The following is a 19,278-nucleotide window of genomic DNA, read 5'->3' as shown; positions in this document are numbered from 1 at the left end:
TAAAACATAAAAAAAAACAAAAAGAAAACACTCAACATTTATACACAAATAACACAATATGGAAAAATCTCACATCATAAACACACAAGCACACACAACAGATCACACAGTCACATAACACTTATCATTTATCACTACTCTACCCCTATCCTCACAGTCTACCTCAGCACAGCTGAATGTAGAAATCAGCATTGAAGGGTCAGTCAACCAAATTACAAAAATATATTTTCTCTCTTGCCCAGTGCTTCTAGACACACAGATCATTTTGGTTTTATTTGTTCACATTGTGCAATACATGCACCTCCATTCCAATACAACGGAGGTAACTGAAATTCAAACATGGTACTTGCTATGATAAAAACTTCATCAGCAAGTTTTCTTTCCTAAAAACAATGTTCCTCCTACTTTGGATAATCTGCATAGTGCACTGCTGACAGTTTAAAAGTAAAATATACCTAAGTGGATCCGAAAATCCTTGGCTGACGTGTAAAAGTTGGTGTATTAATAAAACTAAAATGCAACAAAGTGTAATGGAAAAATGATGACATACAGTGGTCATCATGTTCCTGCACCACCTTCTATTGCAGTGATTTAATGTAATTTAACTGGAGAATGAGCGCCACCAGCTGTTTATCTTAACTTCAAATAATTACGTAAGGTAGAAGAGAGACACATGCATTCATTCTCTTTTTTTTCTTTTTGGTAGACTTTCTTGAAATTTGTTTAAAATTTATGCTACATTTAGATAGAAATCCATCTCGTGTCCGGCTGATGGCATGTCAGAATTAATATATGAATGGTGAATCGCAATCCTAAAGTATAAATGTTAAAGTATATGGCAGCAGAGGCATGTATGAGCTTACATCATCCATCTGTGCCTGCATTATGGTTTGATTTGATTGAATTAGTGCTAACACAGTCCCAACTTCTTTTTTCAATTTCATGGTTATGCTTTGTGTGTGCCTGTTTTTTCCTAAAACTTAATTCAAAAATAGCCCTTATAGATTGTCACATTGTCAACTGTGTCAGATTTTTGCCACAGTGTCTCACAGTGCGTTTCAGATTGTTGACTGAAGATTTCACTTCAAACTCACACATTGAAAAGAGGCCTTAAACCACTTTCTACCGTAGAGACAGTGTGACAGCATGTTCTGTGGATTGTTCCTGAAAAGAGATGCTGCTGCTGATATTTAGAAATGCGATTAAAATGATCTGCATGGCTACATATAATCAGAGGTAAATGAGAAAAATCTGTTTTTGTTATCTGGATGAACTAGCCCTTCAATTTCCTTAAATATTTCAACAGGCTGCCCTGTCTCTTGGCTCTGACATCCACCTTTTTACCCCCTTTTATTCAAATGTGTGCAGCTGATCTCCCTGAGCTCTGACTCTTGCTCCTTCCTGCCATTTATCTCCCTCTGATAAATCACCTATGTCCTTAAGGGGCGTTCAACTTATTACCTTGACACAAAAAGACTGCCTGTCATGCATAGTCTCATTTGCAGGTAATAGTGTGTGTGTGTGTGTGTGTGTGTGTGCCCTGCACTTAAGGATCTGATTAAGAGGACATGACTGATGTAGAAGTTACATGCTGCTTTATTTAAAATGCGTCAGCTCTCTCCATGCTCCAGTGAATCAACACCATGGATGAGTGTGCTACTACAGCTGAGGCTTACAGTTGAACTGACATCTAGTGTGACATACTGTAACTTCTAAACATGCCCTGGGACCATCTCAGGTGACAACCAGTGTGAGTGTGATCCTTCATCTGCAGTTGCAACACATAGCTTAGCTGCTGTAAAACTGCTAAAGCTGCACCATGCCTTGTTTCTGTCATGCTGTATCCCTCAGGCTACGCCTTAAGTCTCTACCTGCATGTCTGTCACTCGCTGTTTCTCAGAGTATTATGTGTGTGTGTCATATCAGCCAGCCTGCTGTAATAACAGAACAGTACTGCCAGCGTTATAAAAGTGTGCATAGAGACAAAAGAGTGGAGGGGAGGCTCCCGGGCTGGTGGAGACTGACCTTACTTCCCGAGTCCTTGGGTCCACACTCCCCTTTATCGTACCACCATTTGTTTTTCAGTTTGTCTAAGACTCCTGCTTCACTCAGTTTCAATACGGCAAGGTTTACAGGCGTTCTTCAAATCACGGGGGACGGGGAAGGGTGGGGTGGGGAAAATAACATAAATAACATCATAGGACATGTTATTTTATGTTATTCAATCAGAAGAAGCCCAACAAGAGCAGCTCAGTACTCTTCACAAAGTGACGAAGCCGGGAAGGGGCCCCACTTGTGCTACATGTCTCTTTGCTCATTGGTCAAGATAGTTGTTTGCAGGGTCGGGTTTACTGGGAGATATTAAAAGGGAAGGGGCAGAGCTAACAGACATATATGTGGGGCCCCGGCTGCATCGCTTTTCTGGAACGGGCACATACTGCCGGGACCTTTCTTACAACAAGCACAGAGGTAGTACTGTCAACCCAAAACTATTGGCTCAGAAACTGTACTCTATGCTTAGTAGTATGCTCAAACACCCAATATGGGGATAGTGTTGTATTCTAAGACTAATGCAACGGAGAACTTTAAACTTTAGGATTTGGTTTAATCCTTACAATCGATTGCTACATAAGCAGTACAACGAATATTTTTGCTTCAACAGTACTCGCTCTCCTCTTTAGATTTCCCAATTTAACTGTGATGATCGACCCGGCAGATGCTCCTGTTACCAACAAAACACATTTCTCTTTTACCCGCATCAAGGTCACATGGGCATAGCGACATAGCGGCTAACCTTCTCGCCACCGCCTCCGCTGCCACACTCTCCTTTGTCGTACCACCACTTGTTTTTCAATTTGTCCAACAGGCCTTGCTCATTGAGTTTTAACACTGCCAGGTTAACAGCACTTCTTGAAAACGATAAAACATATTTAGGTGAGAGGGGGGTGAGTATGCTGTCCAATTTGGGAGGGAAGGAAGAGAGAGGGGGGGAGAGGGGAAGGGAGGAGTAGCAGTAAGAGAGGGACAAGGGTGGAAAAGTGCATTAATGCTCTAACTGGTTACATCCCAGGAACCAAACACACACTGAGCACAAATCTCTCTCCTTTAATGTATGGTATTAAGTACAATAATATGACTCAATATTAATGTTATATAATTAATGTCAGCCTCATACACAGGGCCAATTCTTTTATTAAAATCTAATGCCATCCATGCCCAAAGTGAAGAAAATTATGCAAAACTATTCATTTTATATGTATATAGCCATCATGTGCATATTTAAAACCATTTTACTAGATTTTATTTTATTTTTTAAATGGTTGCTGGTGTGGAGAAATTGCTGAAGTCAAAGGTCAATGGTGAGGTCAGGAAGGAAGAAAGTGTTCAGGAGCCTCTGATGTCTTATGCTGTATTATTTATTGACACTTGGCCAAGGAGAACTAGAGACACTCTCAAAGTACACCTGAAGTGCTTGAGTCGGTCTCGCATTCTGACGAACTCGTGATGGTGGATATACTTTAAACCCAAAGATCACACCCCAAATACTATACGCCCCAGAATTAGCCAAAGAGAATGTCTTTACTCTTGGAGGTGTTATTGTCAACATATTCTAGTCTGGGGACACAGATGTCCGCTTACGCAGATTGGAACGGCAACAACAAGCTATCTATTATGACTAGGAAGGCAGCAACAGGTCTCTTCGACCCTGGCCACCACAGTGAGATATGGTGGCACCTAGTCATAAGACAAACAGTTAATACTGCCGTGGATCACAAGGCTCACACGTGGCCTCGTGTAACCCTAAAAGAGAAAATTCCATAACAGTTGCTAGCTACAGCTGATGAAATCTGCTCATTGTCAGCTAGAAATTAAGACAGCGTTTTCACTGACAGTATAAAGAATGGACAGTGCATAAGAGGCGTCACCCATAGGTTTCCGAAGCTAAAAATATGTGGCGCTGGCCGCCAATATGTTGGCTGTACTGTGTCTTCAGCCTCCCGGCTAATCTATAAATTGACAAAGACGTGGATCATCTGCGAACCTGAGATAATACAATATTTAATTGAGTAATTATTTTTTGTTTTGTTTTGCATTAAAATCCTCCAATTTAAAAACATTAAATATCAGAACTAAACGTTGGCAATCTGCACCGTCAGTCCCGAACTATCACCGTCAGCCGGTGCTTTGAGAAACAGACACCTCTAAATAAGTTGGAATGGTTTTACACATGTACATAATGTGTGTATGTATGTCAGCCAATTCAGAGCTCACAGGATTTATGAGCATTAAGCTTCTCTGGAAAATCATGATTGACTTGTATAAAATGTCTATGAAAAGCTGTTTTAATAGGCTGTTTTAATTTCATGGATTCTTTTGAAGAACACTGTAGTGCTGTCTGACAGTGTAGCGATGGAGAGATTTGTCTCGGCGTGCATTTTGATCCTTTTAATTCATTTGCATCATTATGAAAAATAAAGACAGTCAGAAATGGAGATGGATCGAAAACACAAAGCAACACAGCTAATATTTCAGTTTTAGCTGATGATGATGATGATGATGATGATGATGTTGTTGTTTGAGGAGCCATGTGAAATAACAGCCTTGGCCAACAGTATTGCCTGCTCTCGATGCTGTTGCTGGTGTGTTTCCTCGCTGATATCCGGACAAGTGACTGACAGAAGAAGATAATCCCCAAAATAACAAGATGGAAGCCTGGAGGAGGGGACTACCGTGATCTGTCAGGGACTCTTCCTGGTCAAAGCAGTGGCTGAAAACTGGCACCAGCCTGGCTGCAAAACAAATGCAGTAGCTGCTCTGCTGTACTTCAGGCTTCACAGGCAGAGGAATTTACAGAAAACAATGAACGGGCTTTGATTTATATCCTGTGAGGAGTTGGCTGTTCTGAAACAAATTACCATGTTGGTAGCTGTTCACAAAGAAACAATAATGTTTGGTTATTGTTTTCAATGCCCTCTCTAATTACCTATGATGAATGATAATGCTCCAATATTATCTATTTATATCACAGCGGATGTGCTTACAGCTCTTCCTGGTGTTTTCTAGCAGGTGTGCAACAATGTTCTCACACCTCCAGGAATAAATTAAAGCGCAAGCAATCATGGAGCTGTTCTCCACTGGTTTGTAGACATGTGCACACATACATACACACACACCTGTGAAGTTTTGCCTTTAGTATATTTGTCCATTCCCTTCAGTGAGACCTTGCCGACGGGCTTTGATCAATGAGTGTGTGGATTGAAAGTGCAACTCCCGACAGTAATGACACTGTATTCTCTGGCAGGTCTGTAAATTCCACTATGTGCGGGAGGCAGTGACAGAGTCTGGCAGAGTTACCCAGGACTGAGCATTCAAATGGCTCCCAAAACACTATTTCAGTCACTTAGTTGAAAAGAAAGAACCAGTGAAGACCGTGAAGGAAAAGCTGAAGTAGCATTAGCGAAATATCTCTACTAATTACTTCTGTATATAAATATACTGATTATCTCAAATGGCATTTCCTAAATTGGACATTTTCAGATGAGTTTTTTTTTTCTACAGCCTGGAGCATGCCATTCCAACATCTCTGCCCAAACAGCAAGCACAAGCACAAAGATTTTACCTGGCGTGGAGAGCTGTAAAGAAAAAAAAGGAAATAACCACCCCTGCATCATCACAATGACCACCCCACATGCATGCAACAAACACAGATGTCAAAAAAGCCACTACTTCTGCCCTAAAACAAAACACATAAAACGCCCCCACCCACCCACACCAAGCAGTGGAGACAGATAGTGATACAAAAGAAAGGCGGCACACCAGGGAAGGTGGAATACCATAACAACACGTAGAACATATTGTTACACTATTCCACCCACCTTAACTGTGAACCCTTGGGTGTAGCTACTCCGTAGCCTTTGGAGTCCAGGTTGCCTCCCACTTTCATTGTGTCGCATGGCTTGCGCTGCTCTGTGTATTCGTTCATGGTAGACTCCAACAGGAAGGCGTATTTCCCTTTGGACTTGCGGACCCGCGCCACGCCCTCAGCCGTGGTCTTGGTGAAGACTGTGGGCTCGGCCGACTTCATGTATCCCCACATCTTCTCGTAGACGGCGATTTTTGACCGCTGTGGGGTTTTGAGGGGGTTGGAGTTCAAAGGTAGGATGTGGTGTAAGAGATGAGAAAGATGGAGAAAACATATCCACATACAACACCACATAGGGAAAACAAGGACTTTTATCATATTCTTACTAAATACACTCCAAGGAAAATTAATAATTTTATGAGCTACCTGTAAAACCATTCATGTATAATGTGTAAACAGTATACAGCTTTTAAATGTTGCCGCTCTGTTGTCTGTAATAATTTCTTATTTCATGTTTCATTTATTAGTTGGTTTGAATTTCCTGTGTGAAGTTTTATCTTATCTTTTGACATCCACCCCAATTACCTTCTCAAGACTTGCATGTGGCACAAACTTCCGTCATTTGAATAACATTGCCTCTGAACGTCATGCAAGGCAGTGATTCTGTTTCCTCCTAAATGTATTTTACAAATTAGGGACTACATATTTGTAGGACGCAGGGAAGACCTTGGAGGCCTGCTAAGGTCCCTGATGGTTCTGAAAATGTCTAGAAGAGTGTGTGATCAACCTTTCCCTCTGGTGTGGAAAAGATGTAAGTGCTTCTTTGGTTCCCCTACCTGCCCGGGATGTAGACCATTAACCCGAGTAACACCAACTCACCCTGAAGAATTCTTTGGTCGAGCCAGAGTCCAAAGTGCCATAGGCAATGTCCGTTTGCTTGGCCAGATCCTCTGCACTCTCAATGGGGGAAACCATCCTCTCCACAGTGAGGAAGGCAGCCAAATTAGCCGTGTAGGACGAGATTATGATGAGGGTGAAGAACCACCACACTCCTCCTACGATTCGACCCGATAATGATCTTGGAGAGTAAAAAGGAAAGATGTGGAAGAGTGTGCGGGGACAGTTTGGAAGGATTATAAGGCAGAGGGGAATGCAGAGGATGGACAAGATAAAAATAAGAGGAACGAAAGGAGGGAATTGGCAGAAAGTAAAGCCAGGAACATGATTATTGGGGTGGTGTTGGAGGTAAAATAAAGGTAAGGAGAAGAGGAGAAGAGGGACCAGTGGGGTAAGATAGAAAGACATAGAAAACAGTCAGTCAGTGCTGGAAAATACAGTCAGAGAGGAGACAATTAAGGGAATGAAATATGACTGTAAAGCATGGAGAGACTAACCACCAATGTGGATACCAAAAATGCTGATGTACCACCACAAGGTGGAGCTCTGACAACACTCAAACCAGCCAGAGATGTATTTACCCCTCATTAGTGCAGATTGCCTGCAAAATAAAATAAAAAATCCCACATGCTTGCGTTGCTCCGATAAAGTAAAGGTTGACTACTTTCTATACCCTTCTTCCCCACCTCCACCTCTTTTTGTTTATTGGTGGGAGGAAAAAGCTGCAGGACCCCCGGCCTGGCACAGCGACCGGCACTGTTCTTTTCTTGTTTGTTCGCTTAGGGGAGACAGATAGCCCGCTGCTCAGGAGTAGCAGAAGGTCGTGAGGAGAATCTTAAACCATAAATGCTGCATTGAGGAGAACAAACAAGATCTCCCCTCGGTGCAAATCAAACAGCAGAGGATACAAAACCCTCAGGCCTCCTTGTCAGATGGAGAGAGAGAGAGAGAGAGACAGAGAGGGAGAGATGGGGATATGAGAAGAGAGACATCTGCAACAGTCAGTGTTTTCTTGGCTGGTATTTCCACTGTGTCTTATTACAATCTGGCTACATTCCATTGTCACCAGTATACACAGGGTATTTTGTTCTCAGCGTCCTGTAATCTCCATGCATGTGTACCATGCATGTGGTAGCATCCTTTTTTCTCAAGTAGATTCCACATGCAGTGGACGACACAGCCCAATGCTATGACCCAATGTGGCAACATCTGAAGGGACCTCCTGAAGAAGAAACATTAAGGGTACTTTATTTGAACAAATAAGTGGGTTCTGCCAAAGAAGCGTCACTCTAACCACAGAGTTGGCAAGGAAACCTCGGTTTTCTTGGTCTGTACCGATGAAAGTGCTTGTAGTGGCTAAGGCGACTTCCAGTAAAGAGAAGTGCTGCAGTAGAGCATGTCTCCTTCCACGCACGCAGGAGGCTTTGCCCATGAAATAGACTTACTTGACGTATTAGCTCTGGATTTGAATACAAATGACCCCCAACACACACACACACACACTTCATTTTCCTTCTCCTTGAGACGATTGAGCATTTCTGCAGCTTTTGAGCGCAGAGAATTGAACTATAAAATAATGACAGAAGGGGCGGAGGGTGTGCATTATAAGATGTATGGATGAGTTTTATCTCTCTTCTCTTTGTTGCTCTATTTCTACTCTATTTCCTTTTCCCACCTGACGAAATCCCTTCACTCTTTCCATCAGACGGTCTCTATCTTTCTATGCCAGCGGCAGTGGATTGTGGGAGTGTAATAATGGGACCAGAAGAGGAGTGTCTCTTTGCCATCCATCCACCCTTCTGTGCTGTGTGTTTGCTGGCTGATACCACTGACTTTGATCCACAGTGACACACTGCTGTGTCTTGATGGGCTTGCAGTAAACAGAGGGAATGGGGTGGGGCTTAGCGCTCGGAGTCTGGGTAATTTTCAGGCCACGTCAGTGATTCCAGCGTTTTTATTTTTCTGCGCACGATGCTAATGAATTCTACATCATAAATATTACAATAATAATGATTAGACTCACTCATTAGACTTTTATGATAAATGTAATTAATGTGTGAGCATAATTTATTAGAGATAGTCGTTTAGCAGAGAGTGTTTTTAAAGTTCAGGGTCTGAGGTTAGTTATACATGATAGTTTGTTTATTGTAAAAAGCAGCCTGCATCTTTTCAGTCTGTAGGAAATTATTTGTGACAGAATTAAATAAATTTCCATTTCATCATATAAAAGTTAACCTAAATATGTCATGTTAGGTATTTTCCTTTGAAGGATACATTTATTTTTGTTAAATTTTATGACACGTGATGGAAAAATAGTCCCCTGTAAAGTCTGGGGTAAAATAGTCAGCAGTTTTATTTGGTTGATAATACATCTTTCCTCGAAACCAATACTGCTTTTACGCCTTGCTGTCTTGTGCACTGATGAATATGAAGCAGCATATGTGCATCCAGCTGCCTTTGGGCAACCAAACTGTCAGAAAACGGAAAACTTGTCCATCAGAAAAACTCAAAAAGATTATGGGATTATGTTTTAAGTACAGGAGATTTTCAGTCAGTGTTGTGTTTTTAGCTCTGAGGATTATGATCACTATTGAATCATTTGCATTTTTAGTAATACACGTGTTTATCCAAATGTGGTCATTACAAGTGTTTTTGTACAATATGAAGCTCAGCACAAAAGTCAAAGACTGTTTCACTACAGTTGGGTCTTGTGAACGTTGAGGAGAACCCACGAGTAGCAGAAACAAGACAACCAGATGGGAAAGTATTAGAAGAAATAAAGTGGTAACAAAACAGAAATTGGCTCCAGTGTTGGGGGAATGGGATTCTCCGTAGCAGTCCAGGAAGCCTCAGGGTATAAAAGATGAATAAATGTCAATATATATATATATATATATATATTAATGATTATTATTATTATTATTATTATTATTATTATTATTATGCCATTATGCAGCAATTAGTCAGCACTTTTCCCCTACTGGTTAACTCGCTTAAATGAAATGAATTTAAATAGTAGAGATCTAAAGAGGCTGGCATGGTCTACATGTTGGCATGGTGGCAATTCAGCACTCATCTTAATCATTTATGTAAATAATCTCCAAGTGAACTGAACAAAAGAGAGAACTGGGGGGCATTTAGCTCAGTTGGTAGAGCAGCCGCTCCATGTGCAAAGGCTCAGTCCTTGCTGCAGAAGCCCAGGGTTCAAATCCAACCTGTGGCTCTTTCCTACATGTCATTCCCTGTCTCTCTCTCCCTGCATTCCTGTCACTCTAGAACATTTACTTTTACATGATTATTGATTATGATTATCAAAATATCCCTTAGAACTTTACTTACAGCTTCAAAATACACCAAACAGTACTGATGAATAATCCATTTGAGGCATGTGGAGCCATAAAAATGGTGGCTTGGGTGTAAATATTTCACACAGGTCCATAGCTTGAAAGAACTTATATGTTATATGCTCCGCCTTGTGTAGCATGTAGAATAAAATGTACATGCAGAATGCAAACAATCTGTCATAATGTTATGTGAGGCAGCACAATGAGCTCATTTCCTTTGATATGCGAGAAAAAAACTGAAATAAAACGCTGCTGTCAGAGATGATCGGGTGCAGAGTTGTGTAGATTTTCCCACAGGATTTAAGGAATATTTGTGGGACAGAAATGGGAGCAGAAGAAAACACAACAACTTAAAGTGGAGTGATGAAGTGAAAAGATGTAGAGAGAGAGAAAGAGAGAGAGCTCTGACCTTGAGCAGAGCCTAAATAAATGAGGAGGTGCTAGTCTGCTCCCGGGGTGATACCTGGGGCGAGACTACACTATTTGACTTATTCATAGCAGACATACTGTCACTCCAGATCCCTCTCTATGCTTCTACTTCTCTAAAACTTCCCGTAGAGTTTTCACAATAAAAGCCTGGTTTGAAAACGGTGGGGGATCGAGCCCTTTGAGCTCCTGGAAAAGCTTTTGATAAATATAAGAAGTGTTAAGTTTCATTGATAGCAGCTGATCAGAAACACAGGGCTTTTTGCTTAAATGTGATCAAATAAAACAAGAAATGAACAATGAAGGCTGTGTCTAGTAACAGTTTGTTTCAAATAAAGGCCTCTGTAGTTGAAATAAAGACCACTATTTAAGAATTTACATACTTAAACTCTTCATGATCCTTTCTGATGTCTATCTGCCAGCTCGAATGGCAGCACTGGCTGCTGACTAGGCCTACAGGGTGGTGATATACCATCAAAGACAATCCAGGCTGTTTCAGCTCGGCTGTTCTGCAGAACCCAACGTGCACATTATCTCCCAAAGAGATCAAATCTGTAGAGTTTTCACAAACGTCTGCAGCGTCTCTCCATTAGGGATTGGTTGTTTTACATTCTGCTCAGTTTTTTATCTCTTAAAGGTATTCGGGTTATTTGAAGTGGGCTTGTATGAGGTACTTATTCATATTCAGTGTTAACCTACAGTAGATGGCGATTGGCGTGCCCTCAGTTTGGAGAAGCAGACAGGAGGATCAGCATAGAAGCTAAGGTATGTATCGTTGTGGACAACAAAGCATATTTTAGCCACGTGAAAAAGGCAAACCTAAGATCAATATCAGTCTACTAATATGTTAAAACACCAAAGACCAGCAGGTCCCGTGATCTGCAAGGTAAAATTACAGCTTTTGACAATGGAGTCTGATGGATACAAATGATTAAGTTTCCCATCTGAAGTAGCTGTCTGATGGCAAGGTAAAGCAACAAAAATGTTTTAACCCTTAACGGCAGCCACCGTCATATCGTCACAAATAGTTGAATCAAGGCCATCAGAATTGCAGTGGCAACTGGAGATGTTTGTGTTCGATGAAAGCTACCTATTGCCACAATATCAAAGCAGGGAACACTAAATTGGCTGTTGACTACTACCGCACATACAGATGCCATTAGAGCCTCCAGCAATTCTCATAATTTGAAGAAATAATGCAACAAATCAACCAAGTGTAACGAAGGACAAGCACTGCTGACATAAGCAGTAAGCGATGCAGCAGAACGGCAGTGTGTCAGCTGGATAACAAAGCTAATTGGCAGTGAATTAATAGAATAATGGGAATCTCGCAGATAGACCACTTGAAAGTCATTTCTCCTTTTTAAAACACAGCTTTTGTTGGCCTAAATTCACAAGTCAAATTCAAAGTTACGCTTCATCCATAGCCATCAGGAAATTTGCCATCAGTATGCACGCACTCTGAGCTAATCAGGACTAATCAAGCCAATCGCTGCATCCTCATTAGAGATGTGGCAACTGTGACACAGCAGAAGAGACAAAGATAATTCATCTAATGCCATAAGACGGAAGTGACTGACAACACCTGGAACAGCCATGTCCAATTACACCTTCATGGACAGGCAGACGGCTGCCTTGATATTTGTATTGATGTTTTCAGGCTTGTGATACCGAGATGTGACATCCTGCAGTCTCTGGAGAAAATACCAGAATAGCTTAAGTTCTAGTCATCTCGTATTTGTAGTCAGTTAAAAAGACTATCATGTCACCATTTCATTTAAGCTCCCCTCTTCTCCTGTTTCCACGGAGACATTACCATTGGAGACCAGGATATTAATCACTGAATTAATTATTATGGGCTGCCTTAAGGGAGCTGAAAGGGGTATTAACCCTTATTAAGAGAGAAGAGAGGAAGACGTTTAGGAACAGGATTTGTTAACTTACTCATATTTGGTCATTTTTCTTAGGTTTTCCAAATATTTTATATATTCCCTTCCGGCTTTTCTAACGATCGATAACAAGTGTTTTATTTTGAAAATTGATCTTTTGGTGGGTGAACGTGTAGCCTCCCCAAAGTGTGTTGCACACAGACTGAGTTTCCACCATCCAGCCAGCTTGCAGCTGTAACATATGACCAAGCTCCTCGGCCCTCGCCCCAAAATCGTCCCTTTCACCTCTGGCCTTGTCACTTCCTCCTTGCCGTCTAATCTCTCCTGTGTGGAGGGATTTGCATGTTGCCCTGTCAGGCTAAACTGGAAGTGGAAGCGCTCCTGAGCTCTGGGGCTCTGTGCTGATGGATTGGGAGAGGCCCATGGGATTAGCAGTGACAGGTGGAATGCAGTGGGGACCACAGCTAGAGACAGAGAGGGTTGAAATGTAGACTTTCCATTCTGATGCCGACATTGTTGTGCGGTTCTTAAGTCCTTATCTGCAGTACACAGGCAGAGATGTGGCGGGCTCGGGTGGGTATGGTGGTGGGTGGTGGGGTGGTCTGCACACATGTGAACAAAGCAAGTGTACTCCTTAAATGAGTGGCCTTATTCACTGTCACAGACCCAATATAGTATCCTCTATAGGTTGCTTACGTGAGGCCAGGCTATATTTTCGAAGGCGCTCTAATGTACCTCGGGATCCTCCATCTTGTGTGTTTCTCTGTTCTCCTCTGGTGTGGGGGAGGCTGAAAGATACAGGCTGATTTGGTTCTCCTTTCATCTCCTAAAATCTTATCAACTCTATTACAGTACAAGATCCATAAGGGCTTAAAGCAGATAAAAGAAGTATTATATGAAACACTTAAAATAACTATAGGAGCCATTTTAGCAGTATCTTAAAAATAACCCAAACAATCCATCCACTGGAACATTAGGCTTGACAAAGCCATTTAAACAACTAAGAAAGGCTTTACAGGAGATGAGAAACCATTAAGAATTACAGGCTTTACCAGTCTATAGGTTTGACCATAACAGTAGATGTCAGCACAGTGAATGTCAGTGTGTGATGACGGACACAAAGCCTGATCTTTGATTGAAGAACAAAGACGACCAGCCCTTAAAGGCTGGAGAGTAACATAGCCAGACAGTCAACTGTACAAGCCCCAATTTCTCCACCCTTCCACCAAAGTACGCGGTAACCACCAGTCTGCTGGCCTGAAGTCCAAGGGAGTTTGAGTCTCGTAGTTTGGCTAAAGGGAAGAGAAGTCACAGACTCGGTGGAAGACAACACCTTGACAGTGCGTTCTCAGTGAATCACACTATGCAGCAGACAGCGGTCGCTAATGTAACTGGAGCTCAAATACACAGACACGAGGTGCACGAGTGCGAAGCAACAACTGCCGAAGCTCACAGACACAGAGACATCCTAATTCCCTTACAAGCAGACAACATAGTGTATTGCAAGTCAGACAGTAAAGAACAATATGGAGAAGAGAAAGAAAGAGAGAGACAAGAAATCAATACTAGCAGAGACACGCACTGTCTCTTTCTCTCTCTCTCTCTCACCACATACACACAACGAGTGTGATGCAACGGTGCACGTACCAGTATACACACAGCATGAGCAGCAGACAACACATGAGACAATAGCTTACAACACAACACACTGAGAGATACCTAACACTAACTTACTTAAATGATGCAAACAGGCTAAATATGGTAAGATGATGCATATTGTTTTTTGTTTTTTTCAGTGGCACATGAAAACCTCATATTTCCAAAAAAATCAGTATGCTTTCTTTACAAGAGTGAGATTAAAGGTGTCATATCAATCCCATGTCAGTGATTGAAAGGTGGAGTGTGGGACTTACATATAAATGAACCTGTTTACGTTCGGTCTCTTGCAAAACAAGTTCACAAAATGCTTATTGAGCCTCATCACTACAATGTAACCTCAGTATTTTGCAGTATATCTGAGTTTTTAAAGCTGGTGTTTAATTAAGGAACTAGCCTGTCTAAAGTTAAAATAACTATACAGATCATGTATAAACACTTGATCTTGTTTTCGGCCACACTTCATGACCCTACAAATGCTGCTGTGAGACTTTGTACAAACATTGATGGTTCCCAGAGGATGTACCAATGATTCTGGTAATCCTCTTGACTTTTCCTCTACAAACATGTTGAATTTTGTTGAGATTTGGGGATAAATATCTCAACAAGTATTAAATGGATGAACACATTTGGTACAGACATTAATATCCAGCTCATGATAAATCAGATCTTTACTTGTCCAAGTCTTAGATTTTGACCACAGTTTTATTGGGTTAAAACTGTAAACCCACAAATTGTAGTTTTCTACATTTTTGTTACAAGATACAAGTTAGTGAGCTCTAAAGGAGTTGGTAGGCGTTTATCTGAACTTTGTACAAAGCCACGTATTGTATTGTCCATGCTTTATGCTAAACTAAGCGAATAGTGTAGGGACTGCAGACACACGCAGACATAAGATCTCAATCTTTCCATCTCACTCTCAGAAAGAAAGCAAACAAATGTGAATTATTCCTTCCACTAAAAAGCCTTTTTGTTTTCATCTTCATTTCATCAGTCTAATTAGCCAACAGAATAATATAATCCAGTCATGTTCAGTCAACACTTAAGTTAGTTTGACTGTTATTAAATAGAGGTTTTCACATCATTAAAATAACTAATATTGCACAAACTAAATAAAATATTATAGTCATCCCAGAAAAAGTAAACTATTGAGTTGTTACAATGGAAATGTATCATATATGAGTCAGATTGTTGTTGAGCACCAACAGCAATCCACCTTTGAGCTAAGTCACAACGGGCAAGAATTTGTAAGTATTCCAAGTATTTCCATGTTCATGATGGAGGCTGCAGCTTAAATGTGAACGTCAGTTGTGACTCAAGCTAAAGACACATTACACATCAGTTAGAAGTGGCAAAATATTTAAAAAACACATTTATAATAACTATGTGTTGCAGATGATCTGAATTTGTAACCTAGTGACTGATACCGATCTTTTTTTAAATTTTATTTTGTTGTTTTTTTTCTTCTTTTTCACTGTCACAAGCTACTGCTTGTCAAAGTAAGGTGTCAAGACTTGTTCAGTTTTATTTTGTGTCAATCAAACATGTCTGAAATAATGATGAAGGTCTTAAATGCAGCTGAGGGACTTAGGCACTCGTTCAGACCAGCACAGACACAATCAGATTAGACGTGTTGGCACATAGTGATTATAATTGGTCTAAAAGTCATGTAATGTGTCCCCAGCCTGAGGACAGAAAAAGCTAATTATGTAGACTTTGCAGTAAACATCCATTAACTGCTGGACTATATTATGACATTAAATTATTTGACAGTTAAATAAAACTGTCTTACCTGGGGGAGATGTCACAGCCCTGCTGCATGAAGGCGCCCAGGGAGAACCAGAGGGAGTTGAAGATACCAAACTCATTGGGGGGCTGGTCGCTTGGCGGACCGTCGGTGCCCTCTTCGGGCTCCTCGGTGTGCCATTCGTACGGGCTGAAGCGGCTGACCAGGAAGAGCACCACGCTCACGCCGATATAGGCGAACACGATGCACATCCAGATCTCGTAGGCCAACGGGTCCAGGAAGGAGAACACCCCTGGTTTCGATTTTTGGGGCTTCTTGATCATGATGGAAATGCCCAGCGACATGAAGGGCTTGGAGAAATCGATCACCTCCTCCCGGACCAACGTGATAGTCAAAGGGGCCACAGCGATTTCCGCTTTCTGTGGGTGATTTGGATAAAAAGGAATTTGATTAGTCATCCGAAAGAGCCTCTCTGAGAGAAATTCTAAATCCAAAAATGATGACAGATAAACAAATGCAAATGATGGATCATCCCTCTGAGCAGGGCCATGCATCAATCAAACATCGCTTAGTCACAGATATGACACGCTGAGGGCCAATAGCCAGTCAGCCATCAGTACAGCAAAATAACAATTACCCCTTTTTCTTTTCTCCTCAGCTTGCGTTATTTTATCTGAATTTCTTGCACGACTGAATAAATCTCAAAGTGATCAAGTTTAGGCGGTGGCTGAATACGTCTCGGGGTGATCAAGTTAAGACAGAGCGAGAAAGAAAAGAAATTGAAAAAGAAATTTGAAGGCCCCCTCCAAAGCTGAGAGGCTTAGCTGAAACTCTGGGAGAATCAGCAAGGAGGATAAAATAATGTGTCAGAGAAATATGCTTACAGCACAGTAAGGCAGAAGTGGGATAGAGCCACCTCTGAGGTCTGCAGCTGTGGAAAAGTGCATACTGGCTTTCTGAAAATCCACCAACCAGATTACAGTTAGTGACTTAGCAACATTTGTGACCTTGTCTGCCTGACTTGGGAGCAAAAGGGCTTAATATCAACGAGAATTTAAAGATTCATTGCGGCCATCTGACACTTAAGGAGGACGAAAAAGAGAAAACAGGGACGAGCGAAAGAAAATGAAAAGCGATTTTAAATTCTTTCATCCTCAGCAAAATGCAATAAGATGACAGCCTCGGGGCATTTAGTGTACCCTAAAATACATGGCAGGTTAAAAGAAGGCCGGGCTTTTGAGGCACAACTGGTAAGAAATGAACAGTCTCTGAGCAAAGTCTTCGGTGGGAGTGTGCTGACAGCTTCCATGTCCTCAGACGTTCCCTTGAACGCTGTAAAAAAAAAAAAAAAGAAAGCTGCCAGCTTCCCCCATACCCCCAGACACATTTTTTAGTGCAATCTGGTGATACACACTCCTGGTCCTAACTGGAATGTTTATCCAAAACTTTTAACCAGAGGTAACCTTTACGTTTTAATGTGGAATATTTTAGATTTATTTTGCTTTTAACATATTCAAAGTTAGCATTGCATCATAGCTGTGACCAGAAAAGAACGAAAAAAAAACAATTTCTAATGCAGTAAATGGATTTTATAACTGGATTTATTTTTGTCACATTTAAATTTACCTTGATGTCAAACATTCACATAAATGTAACGCTGGTTATCCTGGTAAAAAATGTCATATATCCACATTTGAAGTTAAAAAGAGTTTGAAAGACAGATAAATGGAAGGATTTTTGGAATATTTTTGGTCTGAGGTTGTGATGACAGCTGTACTTGTTCTTCCTGTTAGGGGATTTATATTTAAGTAATATTACCCGTCATGTCTTCCATTCAAAGCAACGCTTTAGGGACACGATGTGTTTCCGCTCACAGTGCTTGTTAAAGAGATAATAGCAAATAGCAGAGAACACAGCTGCACTTTTTATTCCCGTGCTTTTGACCAACCTGGTAAGTCGTTGCATTAAAAGTGCAGTGTACTGCTTGATCAGTCCTGACACATCCCGAACTGTGGCTCTCCCCGCTCTCGCTGCAGTCGACTTCACAGTGAGTCACTGCAGCGCCAAAGAGGCGGCAGGCGAGAAAAATGCCACTTTGTGAAAATGCCACTTTGTGAAAATGCCACTTTGTGAAAATGCGACTTCGCTCATCACAGAAAAGGATGAGAAACACTGTGTGTGTTTTTAAAAAATTTTTTTTATCTCAAACAAATTGCATTTATTGCTGATGTAAACATTAATGTGTCATTACCTGCATGTCTTTTGAGAAAAGCAAAGTGAAAACTGGATGAAAGGTTCAATAATTGTTGTTCAGTGGTGATAGGGAAAAAAAAAACATTTTTGTATTGTTTAATTAAACCTTTAATTGAACCTTAAGTTACCCAAAATCCAATATGTATTCAGTGTAACTCATAAAATATTTACATTGATCGGTTTTATTACAAAAACACAAATCTTTTAGAGCATCATCTCGTGCCTCACTTTGTTTTCTTTTCAGACCTTGAAATCCCAACATCATCCCATACCACAGGCTTGCATCCACTTCAATCCCACCGCAAGGTCAGCAGCACAAAGACACCCTCACCCTCGAATCAAATCGTCACCTCCGAGATTCTTTAACAAGCTCCACGCCTCCGCTTTTCCTCTTTAACCTCTCCAAAAGCTCAGCTCTAATGCCCCGCTAATTCCCCTCTTCCTCCTGGCATTAATACCACCGGAGACAGCTAGCCTGTTTACGACTTCATTTCAGATGAGTTCAATTATCTACACTGCAAACAACACACAGGAGCTGTGCTTCAGGTGCGCTTTAGGTGGACCCTGCAGATCAAGAAACACTGCTTGTGCAGAGACTTACTGTCCAGTTAAACCTTCTGTAAAAGCTATATTCTGCACATTGCAACTTATTATATAATGTTTTTAACAAACTGTAAATGATTAAAGAGTGGACCAGGGCCATTTTTACCTTCAACTGCAGAGAGTATGTGAGGCTTTATATCATCTTTTTTTAATAAGATGATAAGATCCCTAATCTGCTTCCATATTCATTTGTCGTTGATACAAACTGAACACTTCCTCCATTTTTATCTGTCGTTTTGTCTCATCACACTCACTTAGTTACTCTGAGCGTCTGTTCTGTGCCAGAAATATTGTTTTCATTTGTTTATTTATTGTTTTTAGTTGCTTTTATTTCAGTTAAACTGTCAAAATCCCTCAAATTATACCGCACAGATGTTTCACAATAAAAGCCTTCGAGCAGGTTAAACTGCATTATTACTCTTATTCCTGAAACATCTGTGGCTAGTTTTGACTTAACACTCATTAAAAAAGCATGACTGGATATGACTGGAATTACTGCTATGAAAATGTACATTAAGCTTAATCTATATCTATAGCTATATCTATCTATTTTTAACAAGGCCAGATGTATAAAGTCCACATTTTAATGACTTTATTGTG

The 19,278-nt window shown here is 41.0% G+C and overlaps 1 protein-coding gene across 3 annotated transcripts in view; it reads right to left on the bottom strand.

Annotated features, from left to right (window-relative positions):
* The window catches only part of gria4b (glutamate receptor, ionotropic, AMPA 4b), a 103,930-nt gene that overhangs the window by 3,794 nt on the left and 80,858 nt on the right, over positions 1 to 19,278 (bottom strand). For 2 of the 3 annotated variants that reach the window (XR_002042899.2, XM_019274801.2), the window contains exons 11-14: positions 15,868 to 16,241; positions 6,743 to 6,941; positions 5,877 to 6,124; positions 2,795 to 2,909 (exon numbers count right to left, since the gene is read on the bottom strand). Coding sequence is in view for 2 of the 3 variants with exons in the window: in XM_019274801.2 (XP_019130346.1) it covers positions 2,795 to 2,909; positions 5,877 to 6,124; positions 6,743 to 6,941; positions 15,868 to 16,241 (936 nt within the window). In the remaining variant the exon portion in view is untranslated. Of the gene's footprint in view, positions 1 to 2,025; positions 2,141 to 2,794; positions 2,910 to 5,876; positions 6,125 to 6,742; positions 6,942 to 15,867; positions 16,242 to 19,278 lie in introns of all 3 variants that reach the window. The other variant, XM_019274803.2, reaches the window with a different exon arrangement.

This window comes from Larimichthys crocea, chromosome III (assembly GCF_000972845.2).
Source record: "Larimichthys crocea isolate SSNF chromosome III, L_crocea_2.0, whole genome shotgun sequence".
NCBI lineage: Eukaryota > Metazoa > Chordata > Actinopteri > Sciaenidae > Larimichthys > Larimichthys crocea.
The sequence above is the reverse complement of the archived record's forward strand: the minus strand, read 5'-3'. Positions and strand labels throughout refer to the sequence as shown.